Here is a 24,065-nt window from a genome sequence, read left to right as displayed (position 1 = left end):
CTTATTTTATGTATTTTTTTCAGCTGAATTCTTGTTTTCCTTTTTTTAATGGATTTTTTTTTTAAATTTAAAATTTTATTGTTTTAAAAAGTGATATATTTTTTCTAAATTTCATATAATTTTAGAAAATAATTTTATTTAGTTTTTCTTTACATTAATTTAATTTTCTGTTTCCATAAAATTTCCTACTTATTATTTATTTTAATATAATTTATTTCCTTGATATTTCAGAAAACTTATGGCTAAAAGACAAACAGAATAATGCTAAGACCTTGTCGTTAGCAGATTGTGGTGAGTTGTCAGACAGTTGTCCGAATTGCCCTGTTAGGATATGTCGATCATTGGTGCCTAGCATACTGCTGCTCCGAAGTTGACCTTTTAAAATTTGTATCCTTCAATAGGATATTCAAAAGCTTAAAACGTAGAATTACTATGAAAGAACTCTGTTATAGCAGAAGTAAAAGTCCTTAGCCAAAAGTTCAACTTGAAGTATGCCGGGGCTAACGTCAAACATACTACAGCTACAATAAAACTGCATGCATACATATGTACATACGATCTGCATATCGAATTTTGCAAAAAAAAAACTGAGGCACTTCTATGTACAAGTACATAATATGTACATCTATAATTATATAGTATAGCCACTTGTGGTGAAAATTATGCGTAGCAAATTGCAAACCCCTTTAGCAAAAATTGTTTAACTTACAATCAAATGGGATCTCCTTATGTCGTCGGTGTCCATATCCAATATTTCATCTATATCCACATCGATAGCCTCACTCTGCAAGAATATAAAAACAAAAACAAAAAAAAAACATGAAAATTTACCATAATAATTGTTGTTAGCAGCAACATAATCAGAGCTACACATCTCCAAATGCACACTCGCTCTTTCTCTCAAATCTCGTTCTTCCAACTTACCGGTGGATCAAAGAGTTTCTGCAGTTCATCATACAGCCACATCTCAACCGCCAAGCGTTTACGTATCAGGCTCATCTGATGTGAACCATATTTGGCGGTGAGGAACTTTTCGCGTCGCTCCTTCACCTCAGCACCCTTCTCGTTGAAGTTGACGCGGAGATTGGTCCGGTTCGGCGAGCGTTCACAGTCGTTCATTTGCTCTAGGCCGCACTGCATTTTGTGTGGGTATGTGTGTGTATGTGTGTTGTACGTTTAGTTGTTGCCTCCTACTATTTTTGAGAGTAAAGCCTGATATGCTATGCCGTTTCCGTGGCAGCTGTTGGACTTGACTGCTTGGACTTCAATTCTGTTCAGACTTATATGTCAAATTAATTAGTGTGGGCGGTTGATTGATAGTTGGCTATCGTAAAGCCTTTATTTTTTTTCTTCAGCCCTCAATTAACTGGCGATCTGTAAATTAATCAAAGAAAAAATATTAATTCAATCAACATTCACCCTTTTGTTTAACATTTTCTTTGAGTTAAATTTGAATTTAATGAAATAATTATTGCAACTTTAACAATTAACTTTCAATCCTCTGCTGTCGCGTTCTTGGCGAGTGTGTGTCATTACTTGGTTAAGGTGCCCAACCTAGTCATTGCCTTGAGGCATACATACGCTCATGATATTTGCGTTCTTCACGCTGCATAAACTTACATACATACATATGGATGTACATATAGATGCCATGCCGCACATTTCCATAAACCAGTTGCTTTCTTTTGTAATGGTCACGTGACTCAGTACATTTGGTATTCCGTATTGGCCTGAGTATCTTTCAATGCGATCACTTTTTGTGGTTTTGGCAGCAGGCCATTTGTCTTTCGACCTTTGAAGGACTGTAACGAATCTGAAAAAGTTCAGTGAATACACATTGGGGATGACTAACGCAGTAGGCCTTTTTCTTGGCCATCTGGCACGATTCTCTAGTGAGGAGTTATAGTTTTTGAATTGCCCATTATTGGATAGAAAAACTTATTGAGGTAATACATAGGGGGACAGTTTAAATACTACGGCCGCAGTGTTCTAAAGTTCGGCATTCGCATACTATACCTAGTTTTACCATAATAGTTATAAAAAACCAATGATTAATTTATGAATCGTACATACTAGGGCTGGGAGTTCTATCTAGATTTTTTGGGTATCCGGATTATCCGAATACCCAAAATATTATTGTAGATTGCGTTGTACATAAATGAAAATTTGCAGAAATCTGTTGACTTTGATGATCATTTCAATATCGCTTCCGTTTTAAGTAACGTCCCCAAATTTTTAAGGCAAATATAGCCTCAAAACTATAAAGGGCCATTCCATTTTGACTGGTTGGACATTTTACTAAATAATGTGATCAATGCTGAATTCTAACTATGTCGCGCAACAGCAAAAGCTATTTAAATATTAACATAGAAGGATAATTAATGCATAAAATTCATTAAAAAAATACCAAACGATTTCTTAGTTCTATGTAACTAGCATTTGAGTGACTGTGACTGAAAAGAACTATATTTTACCTTTGTGCACTCAAAGATGAATTTTAGCCACACTTAATTTTCAAAAAAGATGTTTTTGTGTTGTAAAATTAAATGCTTTCGTTTTCAATAAAAATTATAAAAATGATATATCTAATATTTATAGAAATATTAAAAAATATTTAAAGTTGTGCACAGTAACTATGTATGAAGTAAATGTTTCCATTGGCAAAAATTATAGCTTCTTTTTATCTTTTTATTATTTTTCAACTGATTAATGACATTTTGAATTATAAACGCACCACATACTGAACAGTTTTAACAATTAATTTTTTTGTTATTTAATTTTAGTTATTTTTTTGTAAAGATTTAGTTTACTCTTTAACAAAAAATTCTACAAATTCAAGCTTCAAATTTTCAGCAATTTTTAAAAATAAATTCAATAAATTTTGGTAAAAATTGTAAGCATTTTAGTTTGATGTCTTAGAAAGATTTTGAGTATACGGTTTTGTAGTCCATTCATCTTTATGAGAATAAAGTGCAATTAGCTCGGACTTACCGTTGATTTTGCCAATTTTTCTCAGACCGTATGGGGCATTTTCTTCCATACAAAAGGCGATCTTTTTTTTATATGGAGAAATTGAGTACTTTTTCAACAAAAAATTCCAAAAACAATAACAACATCGTGAAAAGGTAACTTTTTCATTTAAAAATGCGCAGGCTCGAAACTCATTTCTGGCCCATGGTTTCTTCTATATTTTCGCTTAAAATCAATGTGCAAAATCAGAAGATACCATACAATTTAGTAAAGAGCAATTGACCCACCCTAATTGTACATATATGATTTTTTATGTGGCATGTGAAGAGCCATATATACATACATACATACATGGATCTAAGTCAACGGAAAAAAGCTTTAGAAAACAATTTTTGATTGCAGTCATAATACGATTGACATGGAATTTTCCAGTAAAAATTTTTGTTCTCGAAGTTGCCTGTGGGAAATTTGTATGACATTTTTTTTTACAAAAACGAAATTTGTTTCGGTTTATTATCATTCCACATCCTCTCCTCTTACATACGCAGGTATAATTAGTTTTAGAAAACAGTCATATGCCTAATATACATATACATAGTACTTGCATAGCCAGTGGGAAAATGTAATGTATAGTAATCGAAAAAAAAATAATCAGTAAAAGAACCCTTTTCACATTCGAGAATGCATTTGTTTCCCCAGGGCGATATCCTAAGAACAATGGAGCACTCAATTTACATAATTATCAGTAATATAATCGAAAACTCATAAGAAATACATTAAATTATTTATCACGCATGTAATGCCATACTACTTTTCCGACTGGGTACAAATGTACATAGTAAAAATATTTTACATCAAGCATTGTGAGAACAAAGCTTAAAAAATACATAGCTTTTTATTAAAATCATTAATATTAATTAAGCTAATAAACGAGTAGAGCTGATATTTTAATATTTTCCGTTAGGTTTTAATTAATAACACTTTTCATCGGCATATCTGTGCTCCAAGACACGCTGTTCTATAGTCCCTTTAATAAATTATTTTTTCTCAAGGCACTAAATACTCCCTAGGCCATTAATGACTTGAATTTTCCCAAGAAACCTTTACCTGACAAAGCCTAAAAGTACATACATACATATATAAGTGCATACATATGTATATGTATGTAGTTATATGCAGCGCTAATTATTGGAAAATCGTTGCCAACATTTGCGGAAACTCTTTCCCTTGTTTCTTTTTTCATTTAAATTCTTTTCTATGAACAAATTTTCTGGTCGCTTCAGGCTCACCACTCACCACTCACCAACGCCAAAGCAGCTGAGCTTATGGTGGGCGTTTACCAGCCATCAACAGAGACCACAATCTACTTTACTTGTAGATGGCAGCATACAACTTGCACTTTGTCATGTTGTTGCCACACACTCTCTTTCAGCGCGAATTGCTAATATCGCGCGATAAGTGCAAATATTGAGGCAAAAATGAGCTATCCACCATCCCCACCGCATGGATGCCGGTATGTACCCAGGAGTTTGATTGCTTGACGCTCAGGCTAAGTGGCGTTGCGTTGATGTCTTAGTTTGCATAAATTTAAGCAGCAACTGCAATTAGTGGTCATAAACAAGCAAAAAGCTGTTGGTAGCAAACACAAACAGTGCTGCGGCTTTACCCGCGATGGTGCACAAGTGGGTTGGCTAAGATTTTAAAGTCTTCGGTGTTGCTTTTATTGCACATTTCTTTCTATCGATAAGAGAAGCACAAGTTTTCTATAGCAACCTGACGAAAAAAGTGTGTTTTATATTAAGGTAGCTATGTATGTATGTATGTATGTATGTACATAAGTGTGTACGCCTGCGTGTGTGTTTTCGCTCTGCATAAAATCCATATGTTGCTGATGTAGTGGGGCCAAAAACGTCAGCAACTAAGAATGCAATACCCGACAACAATCACAGCGGTAAGAAAAACATTTTTAAAAATTCAAAAGAAAAAAAAAAAATTTAAAACAACAATACAAATGCCACCGTCTTCCTTATCATTGCATAACATATTGCATGGGTGTATTTGAGCTACTAAGCTGCTACATTCTAGAGGCTTGAAAAACGCTGCACAACTGCAATAACAATGGAAAAATTCAAAAGCAAAGCTCCAACCACAACTACAAAATATTGCACATACATACAAACATACTCACGAGCATGCCATTAGCAGCTGCTTTTGTGGTCTATTTTTTTTTTTGTTGCAGACATTTTTTCTTTCTACACACTTTTTCAGTTGAAAGCCCGCGGAGTTGCGCTTTTTTCGCATTGTTACGCCTCCATTTGATGTTTATGCGGTGCGGTCTCTTTGCGAAGCAATGTTGCTGTTTAGATATATTTTGGATGGCAGGTGGTGATGCAGAGATACATAAATATGTACTAAATATGTATGTATAAACAAAGCAACATTGATGCAAGCGAACATATAAACATACATACATATGTACATATGTATGTGCATTGATGTGCGTGCTGTCGCGCTAAACCAAGCAGAAACTTCCGCGATCTTTTAGCCGCTTTGCATTCTCCTTGGGCTTTTCAATCAAATTATTGTTTGCTTACACGCATTCAATTTTGTTTTTGTTGTTTATGCAGCTGCTGCTCCTGTTGCATTTTTCTGCATAAACATAACAGCACTCAACCGCAAAGCTAACGTCAGCCGCATAATAATAGTGATTTTAGCTGCTGAGTCAGAAGAATTGGGCAGCCAAGCAGTCAAGCTGGCGGGCAGTCAATGATTTATATTTGGCGTGTACACTGAAAAAAAAAAAAACATTCAGATCTTACATAGACTATCTTTAATAGATGAACATATCCTGCAATGGGCTATCGACTTTTGTAAACCAAGCTTTCCACGGTATCATACGCATCCTACTGCAGAAGTCTCTCTTTTCGTATCTACTAAATACGCTTGAGAGGCTGGTAAATCTGCACATAAAAGCTTTAACAGACGGCAGCGTTGATCCGAAAATTAACTGCAGTTGATCCGGATTAAGTCCGAGTTAATCCGGATCAACGCTGCCATCTGTTTAAGCTTTAAGAATGATGGAGAGATCGGTTATCTGCAAATTAGCAAGGACCGATCGGTAGAATCAGCTTAACATACAGTTGTAGAGTCCTTTTGGTAAAAGAAAATATGCGTTTAGTGCTTTTCTTTATATCGAGGGTCTTTGTTGCCCTGCCAGAGGCAATGATATGTTATCTCAATAAACTAATTGTCGGAATCAACATAAAACATAACAGTTGGGGTAGAGTCGGACAGCGCTTCCTTCCAGAAGGAAGTGTGTAGGGGTATTCCACATCGCTCACCGCCGTTTTGGTTTGCTGTCGTTACCGATCTGCTTGGAGACTTTGGAGAAACGCGGTTTTCGGGTGGTTGCCTATGCTGAGGCCATAGTATTGATAGTTAGTTAGTAGCTCTTTTAGAGAGAAACGGATCGGTTTCGTCCGAACTTACACTTCTTTGCTTGTTAAACCAATTTTACTATTTGTTGTTCTTGTGTGGTGGATTACATGGGATAAGGTCACCATCGTTAAGCAGCAGAAGAGGGTATAAAGACCTGTCCGTGTATATAGTAGACAAAGCTGCCCGCGCACGCACCGCCGTTAAGCTAAGGACATTAAAAGGGTCAAAATCATCCCCTAAAGGTGAGTGGAGGTGTCTTCTGCAAGGAACTCTCCACCAATTTCAAATTTAGGCTTACGGTTCACTACAGTGTTTTTCAACAGATGGGGATAAAATATAGCCAAGCGGCAATCAGGCCTCTAACTCCTTGCTGAAACGATCGGAAACGGCCAGGGAATGCCTAATATTTCCCTCGGTAGCTTCCGGTCATCTCGTTAGCAAGTTTATTTGAGATCCAGGTCACAGTAATATCGCAGATAAATTGGCCAACCTATGAGCAGCAGACAGATTTCTCACAGTGCAGCTTAGAGATTTTCAATCGAGCGTTTGCCATTGCATTTAGCATATAAGCTGTTTTGTAAGCTATAGGAACGCGTTGAGTTGTTTATGTTACTCGTTTGTAGTATATAGTAACTATACTACGTGTACAAATTCATATACATACTCATATTTTTGCGTGGACACTTGTGAGAACAACTTAAATACAGTTTTGCCATTTTCTCTTAAAACCACTGAATCGTTGGATTCCTATTCAACATTTAAAGTATGAGCTGACCCAAGCTGTAGTTTAAGATATCGTTTTCATAAAACACTAATGCAAATTTAATATTTTTGTAAGAAAATTGATTTTTTCTTCCTGTGAAAATATAACTACTAAAATCAAATAAGTTGTTACTTCAAATGTCCAAATGTCTGTGTTATCATACATACTCGTATTGATGTGTGTATGTATGTACCATGTTGTGTGCTTCAAAATAGCCAAGTTAAGCGAAATTCAATTGTAAAATAAACACTTAATAACAACAAGGTGAATATGATAGGAAGATTGCGAAAATTGTTGGGCGTCACACAAACAAAAATACGAATTTGAGATCAATAGGGTTCTAATAACCAATTACAGTTAAGTGTTAACAGGTACACTTGAGTGTATGCTGATAAGCGGTAACAAGAAGATATGTAAACAGCTTAAGAACTATTAGATACGAATTCTAACAGCATAAAGCAATAAAAGCAAACTTTACGCTCTCTTACACACTTAAGGATTTAGCGAAATCATTCGTGCTTATTTAAGCAGTTAAAATTTAATAAGTGGCTCATGTCGGTATAAATGCTTGAAACGAGCTTTTAGGCCTCTATGTTAAATTCTGAGGTATCTACATACATTAAGGGTCGATAGCATGGCATGAAAATGTGTAGTATGTAGCTAAACATTGATGTGTGTGGGTTGTGTAAATTGTCTTAAGCTGTCTAAACTATCTCGCATTAGCTGTAATGCGGCATGCAATTGAATAGGTTAAAGGGGGAAATAAACCACGCAAGTGGCTTGACAAACCAAACGAAATCTGCCTTTGCTTCAAGCCATTTGTGTTGAGTATGGGGGCTGCGTAAAGGTTTGAAAAACCCGCTTGAAATAAATTTGAACAAAACTATAAATAAATTTTATAAAACCGCGAAATCGCCTCATTCGCAACGGGGGAGAGCAAAATGAAGAAGTCTAAACTTTTTTACATTGTGAATTGGAAGAAAACTAAAATTTTGTGCTTGAACGGGGCGAAACCTAGGTTTCAGTTACCCTGTAGTCAAATGTACTAGTTGTAAACTACTTCACAACTAGTATGAACCACATGCCCAACTAGTCAGCCAACTATCTTTTTTCCATGTAACCAACTGGTATTTTTAACATGCGGATGTCCTCTGACAATTTCGGTCAGAAATATACCAGTATCATACTAGTTGAAAATAGACAGAAAAATACTAGTCCAATTATCGACCAAAACCACTACTTTGGGAGTCAAAAAATAAAATGAATTCATGAATATACTGTAAAAAACTTTTGATTAAGTACACTTTAATATATCACACATTGTTATTTAGCAGCCTCAGATGTTCCAATAATTGGTGTAAATTTTCTTGACTATTAATTAAAAGCAAAACTAAATACATAAATATTTTCAACTTTCGAACATAAATTTAAATGCATTTCTTATAAAAAGTAAAAGGTTTCAGGAACAATAAATACTATATATTTATCTTTTTTAATAATATTGAATCCGCAAAGGAAAAAATTTTAGTTAAAAATAAAATTAATACGTCAGTTAATACTTCAGTAATAAAATAAATTAAAATAAATTAAAATAATTTATATAATATTAAAATAAATTAAATTCATTAACTTTGCACATTTCAGTTTATTCTTTTTAAAAATTTATAAGAGTAACAATTAATCGGTATTTGAGCCCTTTATTTTGAAAGTGGTATAAGTCATTTCCCAGTTCTTGTGCTTGAATGACCGGCTACTTGTAACTGTATGCATCTGTAAATCGTACTATCGTCGTAAACTAATTGCAAAACCTTCTACCATTCGTTGATGAAGTTGACACGAATAACCGACGCTTTAAGATACCAGTAACCGGTCATTTAAGCACAAGAACTGGGAAATGACTTATACCACTTTCAAAATAAAGGGCTCATTTATTCAACTGAACGGTTATCAAAAAAACATGCTTTAATTAATAGTCATTATGAATATTAATCATTATTTAACAGGCCTGGTATAATCGAATACGTACTCAATTTAATGGTTTACAATATACCCAAATAAAAGTTATAATATTTTGTGTACTTTATCGTATTAAACTGTCGAAGTCAAATAAAACAGGGCATGAATAAATAGTTTTGTACTTGGTACAAGTCTGGTCATTTTCGAACTAGTTCGGTTTCTGTCAAGGAATTCTAGTTGTAAACTAGTATTTTTCCTGACTAGTTTGGGATTTCACTGCAGGGTAGTTTTGACAAGCCGCTTGTCTGGTTTATTCCGCTCTTAAAAGGCGTAAGCGCCAACATTAGATGATTACATATACATATCTATGCTTGAATGTATGTATGTTAATTTGTATGTATTTATGTGTGAACTTATGCATTTACATATCTACATAAATAGGTTCATATAACTACAGTTGTTGCTGGTTTATATAGTCGTTGCCTCCTAACTGGGCGCCATTCACAGGCAAATCAAATTGTGCAACATTCCCAGCAACAACCAACTCAATACGTAATAATAGTACGAGTACGAGTAATAATGATAACAAACATGCAGTATTAGCTGTTGTTTTTATTTATTTTTATTTTTAATTTATTTTTATTTTGTGCAAATCTGCTTTGCGCTTTTTTTTTGCTTGTTTCTTTTATTACCTGCCTGTGCCTTTATGTCGCAATTTAATTGTGTGAATACGTTTTTTTTTCTTCACTTTATGCGGCTTTTGCTTATGAATTCTTATGCCCACCCTCTGCTGTAAAGCGAGCATTATTTTGTTGTAATAGCTGCATTCATAACATCATTTACTTTTTCATTGTTTATGCGATTATGAAACTATGTATTGTGAAAAAGGTATAAAAAATTCAAATAAATAAAATGATAAACTTGCAATGTGAACGAACCATAAAAGCATTCATGTATGAACAAAATATGCATGTATGTATGTATGTGTATACAAATGTACATAGGTATGGGAAATCAAAGCGTGCGAAAACACGCCGCGGTTATTATACTCCACATTTGTATGTAATAATTTAAGGTACACGCGTACATACATACATACATGTATGTAAATAGATTGTGGGAAGCGCGTATGTGTTGTTGAATAAAGGCAAAGCAAGCCATGCAACATATTTATGTATTACAGAAAAAGGATTGCAGGATTATTTGTACAATGTAGAATGTCTTCATCCGCAAAACTAACCAGACTTCACATATATGTATATTTGTATGTAAATAACTACATCATAAGTGCAAGGAAAACACTCAAAAATTGAGAGAGAGCTGCAAGAGTCACTTTGCAGCTAAAGTCTGTTTAGTAAAATAGGAAAACAAAAAAAAAAAATGAACACTTCTACTTTGCAGACTTTCCGAACGTAGGATATTATTGCTAAGTCCATCTACCAAGTACTTTGGCCGGCATTCCCAACTTTTAAAACGGAAGAATATACCTACAGCTCCAAATTGCTAGTGAAGCTTTCTATGCAATTAGCAGCGTTGATGCGTCTATCGGTTAAACCTGCATGCACCAATTTAATTAAGTTGGTATGTGAAAAAAGTGATACTTTTTAACTACAGACATCAGTGCCAGGCGATGCCTATACGATTGAGATGTCCCGCCAGGTATTCCACATGGACATTTTTGCAACAAAATCAAGAAACAAGTAGATATCGCGTCGCTAGATGGCTATTGACTAGCGAAGTCTTTCATTTTCTTAATTCTCTGTAATTTCCTTTGACAGTTGACAACATTTTACTTAGTTCGAGCTTAAGTCTTTTGACAACTTAATTGAGACATTTTCTCTTTGTTGTAAATTATGGACATAGCTAAACAATTGTTTATAAAATGTATGCACATATACATATATGAACAATATCTAGATATAAAAATATGCACCTACAAGCCGAGCTGGGAAGTAAAAGCTAACTTAGTTCCCAATGTGAATTCTTAATTGTTGGTTAAACATATGTATGTATGTATGTTTATACGTGGGTAAATAAAAAAGCTAGTTAATACAGTAATTTTTAAGCGGATACGAGAGACCTTTTAAAATGATTGTCAAACTGCCAGCGATTAAATGGAAAGTAATTTATTATATTTCTTATGGGATTGGAGTGAGTGTGGTATAACTGAAATACATACAGGCATGTTCAAGAAAAGTAGTAGATTGAAAATGAAGTGAAAATCAAAAATAAAACTTTTCATTTTTGATGTTCTAGAAAAGTAGCGATTTTCTGTTTCATTTTTAAAATTTGATGTTCGAAAAAAACGGAATTCAAAAGTATAGGGTAAATTGTAGAACACCAAAATGTGAAATTGAAGTATTTTTAAACAAATTTCACTCCAAAGTAGAATGCACAACATGCCTGATAAATATGATCATACGTATGTACATAAGTATATAGGTAAATAGATAAAAATACAAATACATTTTTTCAAAGCAACGCGCTTTCCAACCAATAAGAATACATACATACAAACAAACTAGAAATTTTTGGACTTACAACAAAATAGCTTGAAATGCATGCATGCCATTTGAATTTGAAAGGACCTACTCTAGCCGCAAGAAAGAAAAACTGAGACACTACCAACAGATGTGTTCCCGTTCCCCTTTGTATCCCCGTTGATATAGATCTTAATCAAGATGCGTGGTAGTACTCCTAAATAAGCTGCTTATGTAGAAGAGCTATCTTTCAATTCTGCTCGGAATGTGGGCATATCTCTAACCTCCTGCAAACACAGACTAAAGGCGGAACTCGTCGAGGAGGTAAATATAAGTTGGGCTGTGGAAACCACCTGCCATACAACCAGGCAAATTTGGCCAAAGATTGATGTAAAGCGATCCATAGCTCCTACCAGGCTGGACCGCTCCTCTCTCAGATTAGTAGTCGGGGTAATCACTGGACACTGCCTGATGGGCACACATGGAAAAAGGTTAGGATACCCTACCAAGGATTTTTGTCGCAGTTTTAGAGACGAGGAAGAGGTGGAGACCATCGAACAATATCTCCGCCATTGCCCCGCCCTGGCCAACACTCGCAACCAATTCTTCAACAAGTACTTTCTAGAGTAGAGGGAGGGAAATAAACAAATGGTTTCGGCCAGTGGTATCACAACGGGCTTTTCCAGCCACTATTACCTAACCTAACAAAAGGGTCGCCCTTTTTATAACTTTTCGTCATATCTTCGCTTTTTAGAATCGGACCTTAAAGAAACTTTTTTTGTTCTTAGAATCGCGTGTGTACGGGTCTATGTGACACCTCACAGATCAACCAAGCTAACCTTATCTAACCTTTGCCTATCAACGCATATCATTTCTATCCTCTTATTCCTCATTTTCGAATTCGTGACCACATTCATATTCTTGTTCGTAATCGGCTTCATGCCCAACATTTACGTCATCGTAAATATTTTAAAGTGAGGCAAACCCTAACTCTTCTGCTACGAGAGAATCATTTTTAACACAATTGTCATGAAGAAAAAAAAATAAATAAAAAATATAACAAATTGCATTTTACAAGAATATCTTACGCAAATAACTTTTTCCGGGCCAATCCGATGCAGCAGCCACAACAGCACATGCCGCAGAAAAGTGCCATCAATAGCATTCGCGTATGGCTGGTAAAATAACATTTTTACCTTCTAGCCGCTTACATTGTTTATTTACTTGTCCAAAAAACGAGATGAAAATATAATTTTTTCCGGTGGCGAAACTGTGAAATTGGGTTAATGGCTGCAGACTGCGGATGTTTATTGCAACGCAACGGATTATGGGCCATTTTGTCACTTGACAAGAATAACACACAAAAAAAAAAGAGCAAAAAAAAAAAATGATCTGCCGCCTGAAAGGCGTGAAAAGCATCTGAAAATTGTGCATATAGTATACATACATATGTACATGTGTTTCAACAGCAACTCGCTAAAAATAGCAAAGCCCAGCAAATAGGAAAATTTTTCACACTCAATGCCCGAGGAACGAGTACACGCTTGCAATAGCCATTTTCGATTTTTTTTTATACACAGCCGTTTTTGTGTTTATTTTTTACAACTTTTACACCCATTGACGATCTCCAGTGACAGCTGTCAGTTCACATTTTCACATTCGCATACAAAATGCAATTACGACCAACAAATGGAAATAATCAAATAGACGGCAAGTGGAAATCGAAGAGGAGGTCGATTGGAAATTTAAATGTAAAAGGTGGTCGAAGCTTTCTTCTACTATTTGTTTTTTTTTTTTGAAGAAGCATACATATGTACATCTGTACGTATGTACATAGGCAGGTATACATAGGTAATTTTTGTTGCAAACAGCTTCTTTTTGCTATGCATTTGGAGCAACACGCGATGCCACAAGTAATTGCAACAAGCGTATCCTGGCTTTTTGGTTAGTGATATCCTTGTAACACTTCTCTGCCATTGGCGCCGTCGGTGCGCTGCTGTTCCTACTACATACTTACGGCCACCAACAAATGGCCATACATACTTGTGTACATTTGCATGCTGTATGTAATTTGGCCATTGCAACCTTGCGTGTTTCGCTTGACTTTCTAATGCTAATAGAAGTAGAAGTGCATAAAGTGCCAAGCGTCGGGAGAATTGCACGTGTAGTGGTTTTACAAACTTTTGAAAAATGCACTCGTGTGTGTGTGCTGATTGATCTATGCACTGCTTCGAACAAATATTGACAGTTCTGTGGGCTCACTGTGCTAATAAACTATTTTTCTACTTGCGGCAGAGACCTTCAACTCTTTACGGTGAATTTTATTTTGGCGAATTCAGGGTTTCAAAAAATAAAAAAAAAAGCAAACATGCATTTAATTAAAAATACCGTTAGAGCTGGTTCATTTTGGTATCATTTTTGTTAGAGTACTAGAATTTCAGTTTATTTGGACAACTAATTAAATCTATTTTGTGTGCTTACTTTTGCTACATATTTGGCGATTAAATCAACTTGGCAAACATTTTCAATATTATTTGTACATGTATTTACATTATTATAAGACTAGTGCAGGGTTTCGTACAGTGGATAGTGAACCGAGTGAACCCCCACTTACATATTGACAATGAAATCTGTGATTCTCGGTTCTGTGACGGAAAGTAGCAAAACTGTACTTTTTTGCCCTTCTTTTATGTGACAGCATATTTGGTAAAAAATACACCGTTTTAAGTACAGTGAAACCTCCATTGACGAAGTTTAAGGTGTCGGAAAATACTTCGTTATATCTATAGTTTCGTTATATTTATATGCCCCTTATTCATAAAAAATAAAGTAGGTTTAAAGAGCTTTATAAAGTGACGTTTTCATACATTTTTCAATTCATAAACCTTTTATAAAGCTACTTTATTTTTTATGAATAAGGCCAATAGAATATCAAATCCTCAATTCAACATAAAATCCAAAATTTTGGAAAAAATTAATTTTAAGTATATTTTGCTAACAAGACTTTAGTTGTCAGTATATTCCGAAGGTTTTCATGCTCAAAATTTCTTGATTACATATACATACATATCCATGGCGAATTTTTGTATGAAAAATTTCGCAATAACGACGTTTTTTAGGGAACTCAGCATCAATTTTGTTGTTGTTTTGTTGTTGAGCTCCTATTTTTATAAATATGTCGAGGTTTCACAAATACTAGGCGGGGCTCTGAGAGCCGCTTGTGTCGGGACTTTAAGGTCAATGAGAACTAGCCGTACGGATTTCCTCAATGTTATTACAAATCTTTTTCCTATAGACCTTTATATAATGAACACAGCTTTTGTTTGCTGTTGACCTCAGAGAACTGCGAATAGTAATATACCTGCTCACTTGCCTTCCAAGATAAGAAGGGGCATCGATTACATATGTCGCAGGCCCTTCGGAGTCGAGAGCCGACTAAGAAGGGGTGTTTGATAGCTTCACCGCTTCTGACTATAACTCTGGTGTCCTTTATTACAAAGTCCAAGCTGCTTAAGAAGTTCACAGCTAACTTGAATGGCTTTGGAAGTCAGTTCGAAGTAGATTGAGTTTTGACGACTTAGTCGACGCAATATTCCTGGGAATGAGGGTGCTGATAAGGTAGCAAGTGGGTTCGACATTGGTCTCAATCGAATACCAGATTTCACCGCCCATCGGAGCTACAAACATTGAAATATTTCTCCAAAATCTGAAGAATAGCCAAATTCATGTCCCCCATATACAACCCCTAAATAACATACGACTCTTGAGAGAAAACCCAGACCTGACGTTGCAAAGCTAGCAGCAGGTTGAAGTGGCGAGTTTAACAAATCCAATTAGCACTTATGCATGCCCTGCCGTTTTAAAACCGCTACTCGCAATTTAACCTGAAAAGAAAACACAACAAGAAGACAACAGCAGAAACCGGTTATTTCTCTCAAATCTAGCCCATGAAGTTCACAGACCTAAGAAGCTGCAGTGGGTTAATATCACGGATGTCTGTTAAGCAGGGATAAAACGATTTGTACATTTGCGCATTTGGCAGCCACAGAGTGGTGTTGTCTAGAAATTTGTGTAGAGAATGAGTTCTGCCCAACAACAACAAGAGTTGGCTTATAAATCCGATTCTAGTCCTGCACAGTGCTGGGCAATTATAGAGCAGATGCTCTACCGTTTCTTCTGCATCTGGTGAATTACAGCTGGGAGAAGAAAATTTGTGTTTCAGTCCTAGTTTTGCAGCATGGATTCTCAGGTCCCAGTGCTCTGAGTAAACGGCTCTGTTCTGTTTGATCAGAAATTCAGTGAGTCTTGCGTAGGTGGGCCACAAGATCCTGCAGACACTGCAGGATTGTAGGTTTCTCCACTTACTCGTAGCCACCTTTTTCCAGTGCTGAGAGATGCGGTCCTTGATATAGCTCTGGGGCACAGGACCCTCTTCTATACCAACTACCTATAGTGTATAATGGTGAATTCAATTGAAACATTCAAAAAAAAAAAACAAAAATTGTTTCCCTAAATGAAATATTTTTTGCCCACACCAATTTCATACATTTACGACCATTTCAGTCTATACACGAAAAATTCTGGACTTTTTTCAAGACACCTCACCAGATTTCATGATCCCGGCTACCTGGTGCATAATCAAGTGAAAATTTCAAACCTTTTTTTTATCTCCCCAAATGAAATATATTTTTTTTTGCCCACGACAATTTCACTACATTTACGATCATTTCAGTCTATTCACGACAAATTCTGGACTTTTCTTTTTCAGGCCACCTCATCAGATTTCATAATTCATATTGTTGAATTCAAATGAAAAATTTCAAATTTCACAAACATTTTTTTTCTCCCCAACTGAAATATCTTTTTGCCCACGCGAATTTCATTAAATTTACGATCATTTGTGTCTATTCGCGAGAAATGTTGGATTTTTTTTTTCAAGACACCTCATTAGATTTTACGATTCTAGCTCTGTACTGTTCTAAAAAAATGTTAAGTAGGGAGTTTTACTAGAGGTCACCCAAGATTACACGCATAGATAATAACGTTTGGGCATGATTTCTGAGAGACCTATGTGCAATCATTTAAATAGACTTTGCACTGCTTCCTTCCAATTATTTAACGGCGCTTTTTTTTAAGTATTTCAGTTAGATGCGGAAGAGAACTTTCTTGGCCACTAAACTCTTTTTAATATTGCCATTAAATGCAACAAACAAGGCTTATTTTGTTCAACTAACTACGCAAGGCTCAATTTGATGAATCGCTATTTAACGCTCTGCATATTAAAATAAACGTCAATATCATTTCACGAATAACTATCCCGACTTTCCGCTCGTTCAATTGAACATTGATTAGCAACAAGATTTTTCAATTTGCAGTTTTACACCCTGCAGCGGCCAACTGCATTCTAGAAGATGTGTACCACGAGCATGAACGCCGGCTACAAGTTGTTTTAGGTGGGACAAGGCTCGTAAAAATTAATAGAAATGTAGCGTAAAATGTTAGCAAATGACAAAAGAAAAAGAGGTGAGAAGTAATGACCGCGCACTTTGCAAGAAGCTGGAGACGATGTGATTCAGCTGTGATGCGCTCCATTAGTGTGCCATAAAAGATCATAACGATATGATCGTTTATTTCATGGCGAACAAGGCTACTGACGTTATAACGTCAAGAGCAACTAATAAAAAATAATAACAAAATGTAATTACTAAAGAAAACAAGCGCAAATGCAAAACAGCTGTGTGTGTGTAGCTCGAACGAGAAGAAAATGTGGGCACTTGTTGGCGGGAGAAAGGGAAGGGAGCAAGCAGAAGGCAGCAACCATTATTGTCAAATGAATTTGCGTTGATTTTCGTGATTGGTACGCAAATTGCTGGTTGTGTTTTTGTTTTTGTTGCTGTGTTGCAATTATGCAAATTTCCGCCTCAAACGCACACCAGCACGCACGCATGGGACTCTGGCGTGTGACATGCATTTGCATGGGAGAGCAAGTTGACATACATATTCATACAAAGCATATCGTTACCTAAACGTGAAAAGGTGATAAGTCAATTTTTTTTAAATCCCTCAGGAGAGACGAGAAATCGATGTAGTTTTGCATTATCTGTCCGTCTGCATCAAAAACTAAATTTTGAAAAATATGTGGACTTGCCACCTTTTCACCGAATGTACGTACTGTACAAGCTCAACATTCAACAGCTGAGTCTTTGCAAGTAATTTCTTGCCATTTCCATTTTCAGTAGCGAGTTTAATGCTAATTTTCGGTGTAGCCATATGCTGTTTAGTCCGACAAAAATAAGTACAAATAAAAACAAAAAAACAGCTGCATAAAAATAGTAGCCATCAGTAAAAGACAAAAATAAATATTTCTATGCAAAACTAACGATGATATGTATCTTGCAAAATAAAGTCGCAAATAATCGCATGGAAGCTTGAGCAAAAATTCGCACGATATGGCACAAATGCGCATGGATAATTATATGTATGGTGTTTTATTTGATGCTTAACTATTTGCACACGTTCGAGTGTACAGCTGTGACCATTAAATTAGTATCTGCTCAAAATAAGACAGTACTTGTTCTGCAATGTCATTAACCACTAAACAAAATCTAGATAACAAGTTCGGTTCATGGTAGAGCTGGGACTGTCCGTATATTTGAATAAGAGCAAATCTAACGAGTTGTTTTTTTTAGTGTCACTCCCTTCTCTCGCCAGAAAAAAAAAAACGATAAAGAATTCTTCTTGCTTTTATTGCAATCAGCGGAGTTCCAGAAACAAGTACAATAAAACAAATCAAGTATTTGAACAATTTTAGTCTTAGAATGTTTTGTTTTTACTAATTTTTTCATTGTCACTCGAAAAAATCATGACTGTTTTTGCTTAATCACTTTAGGAAGTTTTTAAATAGAATGTTCATATTAGAGGCAATGGAAGTTGGCATCAAATACATCATATCTATGAAGTTTCAAGAGTTTACCACGAAATTAAAATAAAAATGGCAGCATGCAGACTATCTGTCACAGCAATTTTGTAAATTTTACGATTTTTTTAATTGTAATAATTTTAGATACCTCAAAATGTTACAATTAAACGGTGAAAATGTTCCTCTCGCCAAAACGAACGAATTTAGTTTAATACAAGTAATTTTTAAGCAAAAAACATACAATCGACTTCAACTCTCATATGTTCTCGGTTCTAAATGGTCGGACTAAACTGCCGGAATATTCTGACAGGTAGGCTACGGTAGAATAAAATATCATTGTCCACGAGAAGTGCTTCAAAATGGCGCTTCTATGCGCTAATTGATTCCTGAGCGACAATTTGTGTAGCTCTACAACCAATCAACCAATATGAAGAAAGTAATATATATGTATGTATGTGCATCAGGAATACTGTGTAAAAATCTTAAACGTCAATATTTAATCACTTTTAAATAATATGACTTTTAATTTGAGGCGTGCTTTGTAAACGTGTTAGATGACTGGGTGTGGTGCTACGGGGCGTATACGTTACATACGCAACTACGAGTATATGAGCACGAGTGGTTTTTTACTTTTTATAACTATATAACGGTTGTTTGTAACAGCCAAAACGAATCGAGATAGATATAGACAAATGTATACACAAATGCTCAGAATGAATAGAGAAGTCGATGTCCGTCTGTCTTTCCGTCCGCCCGTCCGTCCGTCTGTCCTTGTACACGATAACTCCAGGAAAAATTTAGATATCTCAATGCAATTTGGTATGTAGGTTGCCCTTTTCCAAGGTAGGTTGGTACTGAGCAAAATCGGACTGTAACCACGCCCACTTCCCATATAACGGTATTTTCGAAAAATGCAAAAACTGCGATATTTCTGGTAATATTGGATGTAAATTGTTGAAAATAAGTACATGAAGTAGAATTTTGGTAAAAAATAATATTATCATGAAACTTTTGAAAAATGGGCGTGACCCCGCCCACTTACGATGAAATACTGTATCTCAGTAGCCGCTTCACCAAACCTTACTACACTCGGCGCGAGCCTTGCCCAGAGTACAACTAGGAAATCTGCCGAAAATCTTTGAAATCGGGAAATAACCATGCCCACCTCCCATATAGCTGTAATTTACAGAAACACGAAAACTGCGATAAATCAGTAACTACTGAAGCTAACTCACTGAAAATCGATGATTGCAATAATTTTCTTTTAAATATAATATCGCTTTGGATTCTTTTTTTATACAAAGCTGAAGATAATACATTTTTTATGATAACTGTGAAACACATTTTCGTCGAAAAATTTAACAACCTGTTAGATTTGCTCATATACGGATATTTTTGTATACGGGTAAAATCCAGACATCCGGTTAATATCTAGGTTTGAGAAGTTCTGGAGTTCTGTCGACAACAGCCACGATGAAAAAAAAAGCAAAGCCCGCTGAAAATTACCATTAACGCGAGTAGAGTATGAACTCTCTCTGATCGTCACTATTTTACATGGACGCACACTGACTAATAGATTTAGGTCCTAAATATGTATAACGTTACATTTAAATTATGTTAGGTTGGAATGCCAGATTGTTCTCTCTCTTGGGGTAGAGTATAGTTTATAAATACATATGACTGCGCCGCCTCAGACAAACAATCGCCGTGAAATATCCCGACAACTACTTTTACTCGCCTCAACAATGTTGCTCAGACAAAGATGTTAGCTGTCAGTTTCAGCCGGCCCTATCAAATGGTCACTTAAGGTCGAACGTATCGGATATTCTTTATTATTTGATTAATTCTTATAATGACGCCGGCATAAATCTACGTAGAAAACTTTGTAGCTTTGATTTTCTGTATTGGGATAAATTAAAGACTACAATAATATGTATTTCGTTCTTATTTGCTTTCCAGTGAAGAGTAATTTGTCTTAAGATGTTTCATTGGGCCCCATTTGGTAAGACCGCTTATTATGTGAACTATTTTCCTGCTCACAGCTGTTCATAATTAATAACAGCGTGTGAAATATTTTGGTATTACCTCTGGCACTGTGCAATTACTTAAATAGAGAACTGGGTTAGTTGGCTATATAGATACCTTAAGCTCACAGCCGATGGCAATTGAAAATCGAAATCTAAATATGCAATTATACATGTACATATGTATATTTAATATTTTTCGTTCTGCTGAATTCATTGAAAAACGTATGTAATATCATTTGACATTTTCACTAAATTACCTTGCAAATATTTAGCTCCACCTCAAGCGAATTGTCAGCGGTTAACTATGTACTTATTGCTTGTTCATACAAATTAACTATACGCTTTACATAACTACATATGTATGTATGTATTTAAATCAAGCTTAATTAATATACATAAGTGTGTATAAAATGAAATCAATTTTTCCAATTCCAACGAAAATTCGCCAGTTTAATCAAGCAATTCATTTCATTTTTGTACGAGCATTTGTTGCTTTGCCGGGCTGCTTCTTTTGTACAGCTCAGCTTAGTTCAAAATAGATTGCTATTATTATGCTTAATTAAATTTAAACTTGACTTAAGCACAATAATGAACTCCAATTAATTTGCATGCTTTGAAGCGGCTTTATTTTACTGGCCGTTTGAGAAGAATTGACTTTGAATTTATGTAGAATAAAATCGTTGATGTAGGCGGCATTGGCAAAAGGTAAAATGGAGAAATTATAATAACAAAGGACGGAAATACACATATTTCTCAACTTCCAGAATTAAGCTTTTTGCTTTGTTGTTTATTATGAGATAACCCTACTTAACTTTAACCCTCATCAACTGCTTCCTTTTCCCCTAACCACCAAAGGAATTTTTTGTGATAGCAAGTGGAAGTGTGTATTACTATTCATTAAAATTTTAAGGAATATGTATATCCCTGTTGGTTTAATAGGATTGACTTCATGCAACAGATTCACTCCCCAGGGAGGCGTACTATCACCTCTCCTTTCTGCTGGCTCTAGGTGGGGTGGTAAAAGAAGTTCTGAAATCGCTTAAAGCAAAATTAATAAAAGTTGTTCCATATGCCAACGATTTGGTAATACGCTAGACGACATCTATAAGTGGGCCAGCTTGAACGAATTTGGGGTTAAAGAGAGCTTGGAGCTTTTGAAAAACCATAGGAGCTTTCTACTTATATGACCTACGGTAGGCAAACTAAATTCATTAGACCGTTTATAAACCTCAACCTAGCCTTAAGATATCCGCATTTAAAATGATAAACATTCACGTTTTATGTACAAATTATTTTATTTTATTAATTTTGCTCGTCTTTTCACGCGAATGCAGGATTTTGAGGCTATCTTTTTGTGGTCAATTAAAACTATGAAAAAGTATTTTTAAATAAATACGAATTTTTTAGAGATGTTTCTCATCATAACGTGCAAATTAGATGTAAGGATAAACAAAGATAATAAAGTACACCGACTCAAAATGAAAAGAACAACAAATACAAAAGTATATTTCGCAAATTTGCTGCCACTGTGATATCAGAATCGCCACAAAGAAGTGTTAATTAGCATGAAAAAGATATATATGTAGCTAGAAACAAATTGAGTGGGAACGACTGGGTGCTGTGTTTAGTCGAACAATTTGTTAACGAAAACAGCTCATTTAAATTTTTTTTGTTTTCTTTTATATAATGAACGTGCGAAAAACTGTTTAACGTTTACCGCTATTTAATTGTTTTCTCACAGCGTGTGTTTTGAAATACGTACATATGTATGTGTATTTATGCTAATTTTTACACTTTTTTCTTAAAAGATTTCCTGTTATCGCTATTTGCTAAAATTATAAATAAATAAATTCTTATATATGTATTAAAAAAAAAAAAAAATAGCAAAAACACGCACACAACTGCGTAAAACAGTGAATTTGAAAAGTTTTTTCTCTCGTATATTTTTTTCTTGTTGTTTTTGGTCTGTGCGAACTAAAAAAGTGTCACATTTCACTTTGACAAACAAAAAATTAACCACCGGAAAAGCTTAAATAAACTAAGGCTTTGTGTTTACAACAAGCTATAAGCTGTGATGCGTGAACCCACATACATATGTGGTACATACATACATAGGTGTTTACATAGGTACCCTGCAGTAAAATTTAGAGACAGTCTCTTAAAGCGCTAGTTCCGCCCTACACATTTAAGAACTATCTCTGAACTAGTGCAACGGCTGCAGAGAGGGGCAGTTTAAACTTTTGGTGTGCTAGTTGCGCTCTGTTGAGAAGTAAATGCACTCACTTCTCGTACAATACGAAAATAGCTCAGCGGGAAGCCCTCCGACTCTAACATCGTTGGTCACGAGTTCAAATCGCGGTGGAGGCAGTTGTGATTTTCAGATTTAAGAAATTTAAATTGTTGAGTGCCGCTTAAAAATTGAAGAGAAAGTGATCAAATTTAATATAAACAAAATAAAAAAAATAAATAAAAATTTAATAAAATGCAATCTATAAAAGAACAGAAAAAACATAAAATATCAAAAAACCGAATAATCAGAATTTTTTAAATAAAAAACTTATTATCGCAGATCTGTCCAAAATGGAACCAGTTCAGAATAGAAGAATAATCCAATAATCGAGTTTTAAATTTTTTTCTCATAAAAAAACTTACTGCCCCAGAACTATCCTAAATGGAACCAGTTTAGAACTAGTTCGAGAGTTCTGCAGAGGGGGGCAATTTCCACTTCGTAGGACATCGCCATGTAAAAAGGGACAGTTGAAAGCATTGCGTTGGGATAGATCGAGAACCAGTACCGCCTCCTAAAGGGCTAGTTCTGCGCTAGTCTTGAACTAGCGCGATTTACTGCAGGGTATGTATGCCTGTATGCATTATACAAATATGGCATGTGCAGTTAGTTTCCGTTTGCATGTGTAAATAAATGCGTTAAATAAATGTATGTAAACAAAAGTGTGGGCATTTGCAAGTTGGCTGAAGAGTTTTTTTTAGTAGCCTTGAGCCACAACAAGCATTTTTTCGACCTTTAACGCCTTGTTGAATGTTAGCAGGCTTCTTTGTTCTTGATGTTTTTATTTGCTTTTTGTACTTTATTCGCACGTTTGGCAATAAGGAAAACAAACAATGTTCAATTAGAGCAATCGTTTAACATTTAAAGTTTCTAAAATATTTTTTTTTTGTTTGTTTTGTGAAATTAAAATAAATTACACAAGAAATAAATAGTAGAAGAGAAAAAAAAACGAACAAACAGTAAAACCCGCTTTTTACGTTCTTCGAAATACATTGTTGTTTATCATAAAACGCGATAAATTTAGCATAAATCAGTAAGTTGGCATTATGGAGCAATTTAATTTGATTTACGAACACTTTACCTAGTTAAAGAAAGAGTAGAATGTTTTGCTTATATGCACTTTTTATGGTTATGGTTTTTTGTATGAATCATTGTACATATGTACGTATGTATGTAAAAACTTGGGTACACCTTACTTATAGAAATTTGCCGACACCAATAAATG

At 35.2% G+C, this 24,065-nt stretch overlaps 1 protein-coding gene across 3 annotated transcripts in view; it reads right to left on the bottom strand.

The window, feature by feature from the left end:
- LOC118741352 (protein phosphatase 1 regulatory subunit 14B-like) overlaps positions 1-24,065 on the bottom strand; it is a 251,722-nt gene that overhangs the window by 6,207 nt on the left and 221,450 nt on the right. For all 3 annotated transcript variants that reach the window (XM_036473294.1, XM_036473295.1, XM_036473296.1), the window contains 2 exons: positions 925-1,374; positions 710-784 (listed from right to left, as the gene is read on the bottom strand). In XM_036473294.1, the coding sequence (XP_036329187.1) occupies positions 710-784; positions 925-1,140 (291 nt within the window). In that variant the 5' untranslated portion in view covers positions 1,141-1,374. The remainder of the gene's footprint in view (positions 1-709; positions 785-924; positions 1,375-24,065) is intronic.

This window comes from Rhagoletis pomonella, unplaced genomic scaffold (genome assembly GCF_013731165.1).
Source record: "Rhagoletis pomonella isolate Grant_MI unplaced genomic scaffold, Rhpom_1.0 Rhpom_scaffold_00006, whole genome shotgun sequence".
NCBI classification, from domain to species: domain Eukaryota; kingdom Metazoa; phylum Arthropoda; class Insecta; order Diptera; family Tephritidae; genus Rhagoletis; species Rhagoletis pomonella.
The sequence above is the reverse complement of the archived record's forward strand: the minus strand, read 5'-3'. Positions and strand labels throughout refer to the sequence as shown.